This window comes from Podarcis liolepis, assembly GCF_965112155.1.
Source record: "Podarcis liolepis genome assembly, contig: HAP1_SCAFFOLD_74, whole genome shotgun sequence".
NCBI classification, from domain to species: Eukaryota; Metazoa; Chordata; class Lepidosauria; order Squamata; family Lacertidae; genus Podarcis; species Podarcis liolepis.
Window position 1 is genome coordinate 171,052 of NW_028148879.1, and position 12,902 is coordinate 183,953.

At 50.2% G+C, this 12,902-nt stretch overlaps 2 protein-coding genes across 2 annotated transcripts in view; both read left to right on the top strand.

Annotated features, from left to right (window-relative positions):
* Positions 1–12,902, top strand: part of LOC310699004 (DGAT1/2-independent enzyme synthesizing storage lipids-like) — a 105,368-nt gene that overhangs the window by 67,845 nt on the left and 24,621 nt on the right. The window lies entirely within an intron of this gene.
* LOC310699001 (DGAT1/2-independent enzyme synthesizing storage lipids-like) overlaps positions 1–12,902 on the top strand; it is a 49,418-nt gene that overhangs the window by 31,827 nt on the left and 4,689 nt on the right. Inside the window, exons 4-5 of the mRNA XM_083520593.1 lie at positions 2,264–2,454; positions 10,322–10,382. Coding sequence (XP_083376719.1) covers positions 2,264–2,454; positions 10,322–10,382 — 252 coding nt within the window. The remainder of the gene's footprint in view (positions 1–2,263; positions 2,455–10,321; positions 10,383–12,902) is intronic.

Consider the following 12,902-nt stretch of genomic DNA (forward strand, 5'->3'; position numbering starts at 1 on the left):
GCCTGTTCTCCAGGAATTCTCAAAGATGACTGCCAGTGGTTCTGAGATCACATCTGCCAGTTCTTTTAATACTCTTGGATGCAGTTCATCTGGCCCTGGAGACTTGAATACATCTAAACTAGCCAAGTATTCTTGTACTATCTCCTTAGTTATTCTGGGCTGTGTTTCCTTTGCTGAATCATTTGCTCCAAATTCTTCAGGTTGGGCATTGTTTTCTTTATCGGAGAAGACTGAGGCAAAGAAGGCATTGAGGAGTTCAGCCCTTTCTGTGTCCCCTGTTTGCATTTCACCATCTTCTCCTCTGAGTGACCCCACTGTTTCTTTGTTCTTCCTTTTGCTACGAACATACCCATAAAAGCCTTTTTTGTTGCTTTTAACCTCTCTAGCAAGCCTGAGTTCATTCTGTGCTTTAGCTTTTCTGACTTTGTGTCTACACGTGCTGGCTATTTGTTTGAATTCCTCTTTGGTGGTTTCCCCCCTTTTCCATTTTTTGTACACATCCTTTTTTAATCTTAATTCAGTTAAAAGTTCTTTAGATAGCCACCCTGGCTTCTTTAGGCACCTTCCATGTTTCCGTCTCATTGGTATTGCCTGACGTTGTGCTTTTACTATCTCCCTCTTAACAAACTCCCAGCCATCATGAACTCCCTTTCCTTTTAGTATTGCTGTCCATGGGATCTCACCCAGCACTTCCCTAAGTTTTATGAAGTCGGCTTTCTTAAAGTCAAGAAATTGAGTCCTAGTATGCTTGGCTGCTCCTTTCCGCTGTATAGTAAACTTCAGAAGAGCATGATCACTCGCGCCTAATGATCCTTCCACTTCTACCCCACTAACCAGGTCATCAACATTGGTTAGGACCAGATCTAAAATGGCTGTTCCTCTTGTTGCTTCTCCCACTTTCTGGACAATGAAGTTGTCTGCAAGGCCAGTGAGGAATCTGTTTGACCTTATGCTCTTGGCTGAGTTTGACATCCAACAAATATCCGGGTAATTGAAGTCCCCCATTACTACTATCTCCCTTCCTTTTGCATGCTTGGCCATCTGTTCCAGGAAGGCATCATCTATGTCCTCCGTTTGGCTTGGGGATCTATAGTAAACTCCCACAATGAGGTCTCTGTTATTCTTCTCTCCCTTAATTTTGACCCAAATGCTCTCACTTTGGCTTTGAGGTTCTAAATCTTGGATCTCTTCACAGGTATACACATCCCTGACATATAACGCCACTCCTCCTCCTTTCTTGTCTGGTCTGTTTCTCCGAAATAGATTGTATCCCCCCATTATTACATTCCAATCGTGGGACTTATCCCACCAGGTTTCAGTGATGCCTATTATGTCATATTTAGTTTGCTGTACCAAGAGCTCAAGCTCATCTTGTTTATTTCCCATGCTTTGCGCATTAGTGTACAGACATTGAAGTCCATTAATCATTCCCCCGTGTCTCTTATTTAAGGACTTTTTCCTCCCACCACTAGGTCCGCGTGCTGTTTGCTCCATTTGGTCTATGACATTTGGATGATCTTCATTAATTGATAGACTCCTACCTTCAGGAGCACTGTCTCCCTCCCCCACATTAGTCAGTTTAAAGCCCTCCTGATGAGGTTTCTGAGATTTTTGGCAAAAACATTTCTCCCAACCGTTGTGAGGTGCAGCCCATCACTTGCCAGAAGTCCATCTTCAAGAAACTGCAGTCCGTGATCTAAGAATCCAAACCGTTCCTGTTTACACCATTTGCGAAGCCAGCTGTTCACTTCCACTATTTTTCCCTCTCTCCCTGGGCCACGTCGTTCAACTGGGAGGACAGACGAGATGACAATTTGTGCATTTAGTTGCTTCAATTTCCTGCCGAGAGCCTTGTAGTCTCTTTTGATCTTCTGGAGGCTATTGCTTGCAGTGTCATTGGTTCCCACATGAACCAAGAGGAAGGGGTATTTGTCAGTGGGTTTTATGATCTGTGCCATGTGTGTATCAGTCTCTCTGTGCATGCCACAAGGCACTGTGGCTTGTATTTTTTTCATAATGCAAACTTGAATGTCATTCTGTTGTACTACAGACTTGACTTGTGACTTGTGGAACGCTTGTCTAAAAAGGTGGCCACCTCAGCACTTCCACGAAATCCTACTTGAAAAGGATTGGCAGAGAACTATGCTTGTGATCTGTAACAGTGCAATATCTTTGGAATAATGACACGAATAACGTCCACAAAATTTCCAAAATAAGCGTTATATAAAATGCATTTTCTTTCTATTTGGGGCTTATTTTTCAGGGCTGAAGATACTTTTAAATTCCATCAATTTGAAAGATTTCAATAAAGATGAATGTGTGGAAATTTTGAAGAAAGGCCATTTACTGGGCATTTCCCCTGGTGGAGGTAGAGAATCAAACTTTAGTAATGACTACAACATAATGTGGGGTAACCGCACAGGTTTCGCTCGGGTAGCTTTGGAGGCAAAAGTGGTGAGTGATCTTTGTGCAATTTGCATTGCCTTCATGATTATCCTAGATAAGATGTAATGTGTTGACATACTTGATCTAGCATCCTAAGTAGTTGAGGACGGCTAACATCCTTGTGATGGGATGATGAGCTGCTTGTGCGTAAAATCCAAGTCCCTCAGAGTTTGGTTAAGTCCGCAAACCTCTGTCTGTAACGGAGCCCCTTAAGCATGGCTCCGTCAGTCGCTGGCAGATTCCGACAGTGGTTGCTTACGGAATCTCTTCCAACATAAAAGCTCCTTAACGGAAACGCGTCTTCTGGACTCTCGGCGTGACAGTTTCCAGCGAGGAGTGGGTGTCCCTACAGGAGGTCCTGAAACCTCCCCACTGTTTTCGCTGGAAGTGTCTCTAAGCCATCCCTCCTGCTCACTTTCCCTCGGAGCTCCTCCTCTCCCCCTGCTGGTTCCCTCTTCAGCTGCTGAGTCTCTCCCAACCTCTGTGAGCCCTTCCACCTCCTGTCCTTCCGATGGCAGTTCCCTGACATCCACCTCCCCTCCAGGGCCCCCTTCACCCCCTCCCGTCCCCTCCTCTATGGGCGGTGAGGAGGCAAAACCCCAGAAAGAACCTCCTTCATCTTCTGACGTCTCGAACATTTCCCTCCACCGGTTGCTGTTCCTGGTCTCTAAGTACTCCTCCTCATCGGAGTCTATTCCTCCTTCCAACTCCGAGTCCGTGAACCCTTCCAACTACTCCTCCTCGTCGGTGGTGCCAAAGTATTCCCTCCGGAACCTCGCTACAGGCTGAGGTTTCCTTGGGAACCTTTGATGGAACGTTTCTATTAAGACCTCGTCATTGACATCCTCTGCCATTACCCAGGTGTTTTCTGACTCTGGTTCCCCTTCCCACGCTACCAAATACTCCACCTGATCACCCTTCCACCTGGAGTCGATAATTTCCGCCACATGGCTGCTGCGTTCCCTTTCTTCTATGACTGGTCCCCGTGTGGACATCCCTTCTCGTCCCCCCTTATACGGTGACAGTAACGACCTGTGGAATACTGGGTGCAGTTTCATGTGGTTCGGTAACCGGAGCCTGAAAGCCACTGGGTTGACCTGTTGAATGACCTCAAATGGACCCAACCTTTTGGGTCTTAATTTCTTACAACCCCCTTTGAACGGCAACCCTTGGGTTGACAGCCACACCTGATTCCCCACCCTTATGGTTTCACCTTCTCTCCTGTTTTTGTCTGCCTGCCTCTTATATTCTTCCCTGGCCCTTTCTAAGTTGAGTTGGAGCTGACGATGGATCGCTTCCATTTCTTCTACAAAATGTTCGGCTGCCGGGACGCTCCATCTCTCCCCTCCTCCCCCGGGAAATGCCCTGGGATGACACCCATAATTAGCCAAAAAGGGGCTCATCCCTGTGGACACATTCTCTGCATTGTTGTAGGCAAATTCCGCCAGCGCTAACTTCTCTACCCAATCATTTTCTCTGTCATTGACATAACACCTCAGGTATTGCTGGAGGATACCGTTTGCTCTTTCCGCCTGCCCGTTGGTTTCAGGGTTCCCGGCAGTCGAAAAATTGACCTCTACGTGCAGTAAGCTCATGAGCTTCCTCCAGAACCTGGACGTAAATTGTTTCCCTCTGTCTGATACCACCCTCAAGGGGGTGCCATGCAACCTAAAAATGTGCTCTACAAACAATTTCGCTGTCTCTTCCGCCGTGACTGCATGCGAGCAGGCTACAAAGTGGCACATCTTTGTTAGTAATAATAATAATAATAATAATAATAATAATAATAATAATAATAAATTTTATTTATATCCCGCCCTCCCCAGCCGAAGCCGGGCTCAGGGCGGCTAACAACAATAAAACAGTACAAAAGTACAACATAAACAACATTCTAAAATCATTCATTATAAAAATTAATTAATTCAAGCCACTAGCAACCATTGGGCCAGAGCTCTGCGAAGATTGCCGAGGGAGGGAGTCAGGCTGTGCCCTGGCCAAAGGCCTGGTGGAACAGCTCTGTCTTGCAGGCCCTGTGGAAGGATGTCAAGTCCCGCAGGGCCCTGGTCTCTTGTGACAGAGTGTTCCACCAGATCGGAGCCACAGCCAAAAAAGCCCTGGCTCTAGTTGAGGCCAGCCTAACTTCTCTGTGGCCTGGGACCTTCAAGATGTTTTTATTTGAAGACCGTAGGTTTCTCTGTGGGGCATACCAGGAGAGGCGGTCCCGTAGGTACGAGGGTCCTAGGCCATATAGGGCTTTAAAGGTTAAAACCAGCACCTTAAACCTGATCCTGTACTCCACCGGGAGCCAGTGCAGCTGGTATAGCACCGGGTGAATGTGATCTCGCAGTGAAGACCTCGTAAGGAGTCTCGCTGCAGCATTCTGCACCCGCTGGAGTTTCTGGGTCAGTCTCAAGGGCAGCCCCACGTAGAGCGAGTTACAATAATCCAGTCTGGAGGTGACCGTCGCATGGATCACAGTGGCTAGGTCAGGGCGAGAGAGGTAAGGAGCCAACTGCTTAGCTTGGCGGAGATGGAAAAATGCCGCCTTTGTTATAGCTGCAATCTGCGCCTCCATGGAAAGGGAGGTGTCAAAGATTACACCCAAACTCTTAACGGACGGTGCTGGCACTAATTGCGCCCCCGCAAGAGATGGGAGTTGCCCCCCCAATCCCATATCGCCCCGTCCCAGCCACAGGACCTCTGTCTTCGAAGGATTTAGCTTCAACCGGCTCCCACGTAACCATCCAGCCACAGCTTCCAAACATCTGGTCAGTGTGTCTGGGGCCGAATCAGGGTGGTCATCCATCAACAGATAGAGTTGGGTGTCATCGGCATACTGATGACAACCCAGCCCAAAACTCCGAACAAGCTGGGCGAGGGGGCGCATAAAGATGTTGAAAAGCATCGGGGAGAGTATCGCACCCTGAGGTACTCCACACACCAAGGAGTGGCGCGATGACAATTCCCCCCCAAGCACCACCCTCTGTCCCCGACCAGAGAGAAACGAGCGCAGCCATTGAAGGACTGTGCCCTGGATCCCCACGTCGGCAAGGCAGTGGTCCAGAAGTTCGTGATCGACCATGTCGAAAGCTGCTGATAGATCTAGAAGAATCAGCAGCCCCGACCCGCCTCGATCCAGCTGTCTACAAATGTCATCTGTTAGGGCGACCAGAGCCGTCTCGGTCCCATGACCAGCGCGGAAGCCGGACTGGAATGGATCCAGAGCCGATGTTTCATCCAGAAACCCACCAAGCTGTTCAGCAACCGCTCTCTCAATCACCTTACCCAGGAACGGAAGATTCGAAACCGGGCGGTAATTGGATAGATCTAAAGGATCTAATGATGTTTTCTTTAAGAGCGGGCGCACCACTGCCTCCTTCAGTTCCCCTGGGAATGTCCCCGTGCCAAGGGACAAATTGATGATATCCCCCAGGAGGGCCCACACCTCGTCTGGACACGCTCTAATCAGCCAAGACGGGCACGGGTCGAGAGGACAGGTGGTGGGCTTTCCAGCTCGGAGGAGTCTGTCCACATCGGCTGGGGATATCTGGTCGAAGTGGTCCAATACTGGACCCGAGGACAGTCGAGGGGCCTCCAGTTCCTTTATTGTATCCAAATTGGCAGGGAGGTGATGGCGGAGCGACAAGACCTTCTCCGCAAAAAAGCTCGCAAATGCCTCACAGCCGTGTGTCAATTTGTTATTTAAATTTGGCTGTCCCTCAAGGGACGTTAAAGTAGGTCTACTACGACCATGATGGCTGTTTTCCCCTTGGAGTTCAGCAGATCAGTCATAAAATCTATCGACACTGCCTCCCATGGTCGTTCTGGTGTGGGTAACGGTTCTAATAACCCCGCCGACGCCCGCCTCTCCCCTTTGGCTCACTGGCATTGGTCACACCCTCTTACATACTCCCGTACATCTTCCCTCACCTTGGGCCACCAAAATTCCCTGGTGACCAACCACATGGTTTTGTGTTGCCCAAAATGCCCCGCTGTGGGGCTGTCGTGCAACTGCTTGAGTACTCTCCCCCTCAATTCTCCTTCGGGTATATACAGTGCCCCTTTGTAATACAATGCCCCGTTTCTTTCCTCAAAACCTCCGGGTTTCTCTCTCTCCCTCCTAAGACCTCTGAGCTTATCCTGGGCGTATTCATCATTCTCCGTTCCCTCTACCAGTTCTCTTTGCCCCACCAATGCCGCCCCACACACCCAGCGGTCCTCGGGGATGACATGTCTCTCTTCGGGTGCTCCCTCCCCCTCCAAATATTCAGGTTTGCATGAGAGAGCGTCCGCCCTAACGTTTTATGGGCCTGGCACATAACAAATTTCAAAGTGGAATTTGGAGAACTCCTGGGCCCATCTCACTTGCCGTTGGTTGAGTACTCGTGCCGTTCTCCAATACTCTAGGTTCTTGTGGTCAGTGCACACTTGCACCTTATGTTGTGCGCCAATTAATAAGTGCCTCCATCTTCGGAACGCTTCGTGAATGGCGAGTAGTTCTCGGTCATACACCGTGTAGTTCCTCTCAGATTTGTTCAGCTTTCGCGAGAAAAAGGCACACGGTCTCCACTCCGACTTCTCCTTCCCAGGCTGCAGAAGCACCGCCCCCACCGCCCGGTCCGATGCGTCCGTTTCTACTCTCATCGGTTTTTGTAAATCCACATACAGGAGCTGTTCTTCAGAAGCGAACGCCCTTTTCAGTTCCTCAAAAGCTCGCTCCGCCTCCGCCGTCCAAACGAATTTCCTCTTACTGCTGAGACAGTCAGTAATGGGAGCCGTCAAGTGGGCAAAGTTTCTGATGTACTTCCGATAGAAGTTTCCAAACCCTAGGAATCTTTGCACATCCTTCTTCGTTTTCGGTGTCTTCCATTCCAGCACCACTTGGACCTTGCCAGGATCCATGACCAATCCCTTGTCTGACAAGCGGTACCCCAGGAATTCCACCTCCTTGGTATGAAACTGACACTTCTCCAGTTTCACCCACAGCTGGTTCGCTTGCAGTTTGCCCAACACTTCCCTGACGTCTCTCACATGCTGCTCCTCATTCTCTGAATATACCAACACGTCATCTAAGAAGGCCACGCAATTCTTGTAAAGCAAAGGTCCCAGGACGTGGTTCATAAACGATTGAAAACACGCTGAGCCTGCTTGTAGACCGAAGGGCATAACGAGGTATTCAAATGCCCCCAAAGGGGTGAACATGGTGGTTTTCCATTCATCCCCCTTCCTTATTCGTATCAGGTTGTATGCCCCCGTCAGGTCCAGTTTAGTAAAAATCTTTCCCTTCCTGACCCTTGTCAAAATGTCATCAATTCTGGGCATAGGGAAAGCCACTGGTTCTGACACTGCATTTAAGGCCTGGTAGTCCACTACAAGCCTTGGTTTGTCCGTGTTTTTTTTTATCCACAAGAAACACTGGGCTGCCACCCACCGCTCTGGACTCTCTGATGAAACCTCTCTTCAGGTTTTTGTCAATGAACTCCCTTAACTCCTGCATTTCCCTGTCTGACATGGCGTACAGCTTGCCTACTGGGAGCTGGGCCCCCGGGATTAAATTGATTTGACAGTCAAAGGGTCTATGCGGAGGTAGTTTGTCTGCTTCCCTTTCGCTGAAGACGTTGCCCAGGTCGGCGTATTGTCGGGGCACCTTCCCTTTGTCCGTTACTTCCGTCCCTGCTAGAGTGGCTTTGGCCCCTTCTGGAGCTTTCCCCTCTTTGCAGTGTTCTAGACAATGTGCTGACCCAAAGGAGACCACTCTCTGATGCCAGCCCACTAGCGGATCATGTAATGCTAGCCAGCTCATCCCCAAAATAATGGGAGCTCCTCCCAAGGTAGCCACATTAAACGCTATTAGCTCGGTGTGTCTTGCCACCCTCATTATCATTGGGACGGTCTGCTGGCTGACTTCTCCTCCCAACAGCTCCCTCCCATCGATCGTGGTCACCTGCAAAGAGTTACTTAAAGGGATAGTCTGTATCTGGTGTTCAGCTGCAAACTCCTTACTCATGAAATTACAGGAGCTGCCTGAGTCCAATAGCACCTTTATCTTTAGTGGGTGTCCGTTTGGCAGCTCTAGCAACACCTCTATCACTAGGGCGGGTCTAGGAGGTTCCGGCGTGGGCACTTTCACTGCTCTTTGGCCTGGCTGCTGTGCCCCAATGGTGGCAGCCAGGCGTTGGCTTTTACTTGCTCCTGGACTTCTTCCTCCTTCTCCCCAACAGCTCCCGCCATCCCTTGCCATTCCTTTCTTTGGGGGCAGACTCTGGCAAAGTGACCTGGCTGTTGGCAGAGATAACATTTCCTGGCACCCTTCCCCTCCTTCTTCCGCCCTTCACTGGGCTTTGAAACTGCCGCGTGCGCGCTGTTCCAATTTCCATCGGCTCTCCTGGCGGGAAAGGTGGCTCTGGAATCTCTGGAATGCGAAACTCCCTCCAACGTTCCCCCTTCCTGCCTCTCCAAGGCTCTCGCCTTCTGGCGTGCTCCTATGGTCAGCGCGGATTTGGTCAGCTGGTCCATAGACTCCGCCCTGGGCGCCTGGGAAAGTTCGTCTTTCACAGCCGAAGAAAGCCCTTCTTCAAAAAGCATTTGTATGGGTTCCGCTGATAGATCCCACCCCAATTTATGGATTAACATGGTAAACTCAGTCCAGTACTCACGGACAGATCGGCTCCCCTGTTTACATGCCATTAACTGTCTGCTCAATATCGCTGGAAAACATCAGGTCCATGGCACGAAAAAACTTCCTCGTGTCCTTTAGGATGTCATTATTCGCTGCCATCAGGGGCCTAACCCAGTCTTTCCCCCCCCCCCTTCGAGATGTCCAATCACAAATGCCACTCGCGATTCCTTGTCGGGAAAGTCATCAAACTGCAGATTGAGGGCATATTGCATCTCTGTCCTAAAGGCATGATAGTTCCTGGGCTCCCCCCCCCCCCAAAAAAAACTTCTGCACCAATCCTGGCACCTTTCTGGCGAGCGGGGTGGTTTTTCCCTTTTCTGCATCCTGAGCCCTCCTCTCCTTGAGCCTCGCTGTCTGCAGCGCTAGCTGGACTTCCAACACCCTGTACCTTTCTTCCAGGCTTGGACCCGCTCCAGCTCCTCCTGCTTCTCTGGTTCCGGCTGGGTTGCTCATGATGCCTTCCCCTGCACAAGCTGCTTTCAGGGACTGTCGGAATGCTGTGATGGGATGATGAGCTGCTTGTGCGTAAAATCCAAGTCCCTCAGAGTTTGGTTAAGTCTGCAAACCTCTGTCTGTAACGGAGCCCCTTAAGCATGGCTCCGTCAGTCGCTGGCAGATTCCGACAGTGGTTGCTTACGGAATCTCTTCCAACATAAAAGCTCCTTAACGGAAACGCGTCTTCTGGACTCTCGGCGTGACAGTTTCCGGCGAGGAGTGGGTGTCCCTACAGGAGGTCCTGAAACCTCCCCACTGTTTTCGCTGGAAGTGTCTCTGAGCCATCCCTCCTGCTCACTTTCCCTCGGAGCTCCTCCTCTCCCCCTGCTGGTTCCCTCTTCAGCTGCTGAGTCTCTCCCAACCTCTGTGAGCCCTTCCACCTCCTGTCCTTCCGATGGCAGTTCCCTGACAATCCTGTTTAGGGGTCTAATGATATCTGGAGTTCCAAGTATTTCAATAGCTTTTTTTAAAAAAGCTATTGATATCACTTATATTTAAAAAAAAATAGCTTTTCTCCTCTTGAAAATCTGGGGGACAGCATATGCAATTTGAAGTCAGTTGCGTCTGGCTTGTCACTGTAATGCCAGATGGGGAGCATTATTCCTAGTCCTTAACCAAAATAAAGGTGGGGCAGGTGGGGTGAAGTAATTCTCCAGTTCTCACTTTTCTTTTAATTTTGCATTTCTTCTTTTATTCTTTCAGCCCATCATCCCTATGTTTACCCAAAATGCTTGTGAAACAATCAGGAACATTGGAAAGTCAAGTGAGCAAAATATCTTATATTCCTTGGTTGATCAAGAGATCTAATATAAGGCAATAAACAGATTAATAATATACAATGATATTTTTTTAAATCTATTTCGTACCTACTAGTAGTTTATTCAGTGTACACTTATCTGCAAAAGTTGTGCTGTCTCTTAAAAAATATGCACTCAAATTATTTAACCTCATCTCTGGGATGGATTATTGGGATTGCTAAAAACTCAGAATGCCAACTAATTTCAAATTTGATATGGGATCTGTCAGGGAACTGACATCAGAGCAGAGGGGGGAGGCGAGGCTTCCAGACTCTGCAGGAGAGGGAACGAGTAAGGGTAGAGAGAGAACGTCATCTGGGAAGAATGTCCAGGTGACACCAGGAAGAAGGGAGAGGGAGAGAGCATCTCGGAGGAGAGGCTCCGAGACTCTAGCAGTGATGTCAGTGAGGAGGGTGGAGGACTACCACTAGGCACGCCCACTCTGCGCAGAAGGCTTCCGCGCAGAGAGGCGAGGCGAAGGTTGTCCATTAAGGAATTCTTATGCTGGAGGAAATTTAGGAGACGCCCACTCACGGATTCTTCGAGCGACTGAGCAGCAGCACCCAAGCTGCTCAGTCAGGGAAAGACACAACCGCCCCTAAGCAGTTTGGAACAGCTAGAGGTTTACACACAAGCAACCCCAATTCCCGTGACAGCAATCTGTGAGTCCCTTACGTTGCTTGTGTGCAAGAGGACTGGGGTACAGTCATGAGTCAAACCAGAGGAGCAGGCGCAGGAGAGGGAGCCAAAGGCGGACAGAGTCTGGAGGAGAGAAACCGAGACTTGGAGCAGCAACTGGCTCTACTAGCGGCGCGGCTGGATGAAAGGAGGACACATGACGCCCAGGGGAAGATTACCCCCATCGCAAGAAAGGTACCGGGACTTGTGCAGTCGTTTGGGAGCAACCCCAGGGATTATAACGCTTTTAAGACAGAAGTGCAGTATGCGCTGGATCTGCAGCACAATGACTTTGCCAACGATGGGGGAAGAGTCGCTTTCGTGGTGGGGCACCTGCAGGGGAGGGCTAGAGATTGGGTTCAACCCCTAATGGCGGCAGAGAACGATGCCTTGAAGGACCTGAGAAAGTTTTTTAGCGCGATGGATCACATGTTCTCGAGCGATGTTGAATTGAGTGTGACGCGCAAAGAACTGATGGGGTGCAAACAAGGAAACCAGTCAGTGAGAGAGTACTGGTCGAGATTTGCTATGCTGATCCATAAACTTGGGTGGGATCTGAGTTCGGAACCAGTACAGATGTTATTTGAGGAGGGCTTATCCCCTTGGGTGAGAGACAAACTTTCCCGCTCACCCCGCCCACAATCGATGGACCAGCTGACCAAGTTGGCGCTCGCTGTGGGAGTCCGGCAAGAGACGCGCGCTCTGGAAAGGCGGGAATGGAGAGCAGAGCGTTGGCATGACAACCACATTCCAGACATGCCAGCGTCTACGGTGCCGCCCGAGGAGCCAATGGAGATTGGAGGAGCGCGCGCGCGCAGATTTTCAAACTCCAGCAAGGTGCGTAAGAAGGAGGGGGAAAACCAGTAAGAGGTGTTTCCTATGCCAGCAGCTGGGACATTTTGCCAGAGCATGCCCTCAGAAGAAGGCGTGGCAAGGAATGGTGGGGGCAGTGGGGAGTGAGGAGGAAAAGAAGGAGGCGCCGGGAAACGGCAATGCTTGGCTGCCCGAAGGCGGGCACAGCAGCCAGGCAAGCAATCAGTAAAAGTGCCCAAACCAGATCCTCCCCGAGCAGCCATCACCATAGAGGTGGTGCTAGAGCTCCCAAACGGACACCCCATCAAGGTGAAGGCGCTGCTGGATTCAGGCAGCTCGTGCAACTTCTTTAGCAAGGATTTTGCGCTAGAACACCAGCTACAGGTGGTGCCTCTAGAACATCCCCTGCAAGTAACCACGATTGATGGGAGAGAACTTTTGGGAGGGGAAGTAACCCACCAGACCCCTCCCATGAAAATGACAGTTTCCAGACACACTGAGACCATTGCCTTTCACGTAGCCACCTTAGCAGGACCACCTATCATACTGGGAATGAGTTGGTTGGCACTGCACGACCCAGTAGTAGGGTGGCACCAGCGGACAGTCACCTTTGGGTCAGCTCACTGCGTAGAGCATTGCCACGAAGGGGAAACCCCGAGGGTGGCAGTAGCCAGGGTGGCAGGGATGGTGGTGGGAGAAAAGGGGAGAGTACCACCTCAGTATGCAGACCTGGAAGAAGTCTTCAACGAGAGAGAGGCGGATAGACTACCCCCTCACCGGCCCTTTGACTGTCAGATCAGCCTACTCCCAGGGGCTCAGTTACCAGTGGGTAAGCCATGTCAGACAGGGAGATGCAGGAGTTGCGGAAGTTCATTGACAAAAATCTGAAGAGGGGCTTTATACGTGAATCAAGGGCGGTGGGGGGCAGTCCAGTGTTCTTTGCGGACAAAAGAGACTCCAAAGAGCCCCGCTTGGTCGTAGATTACAGGTCCGTG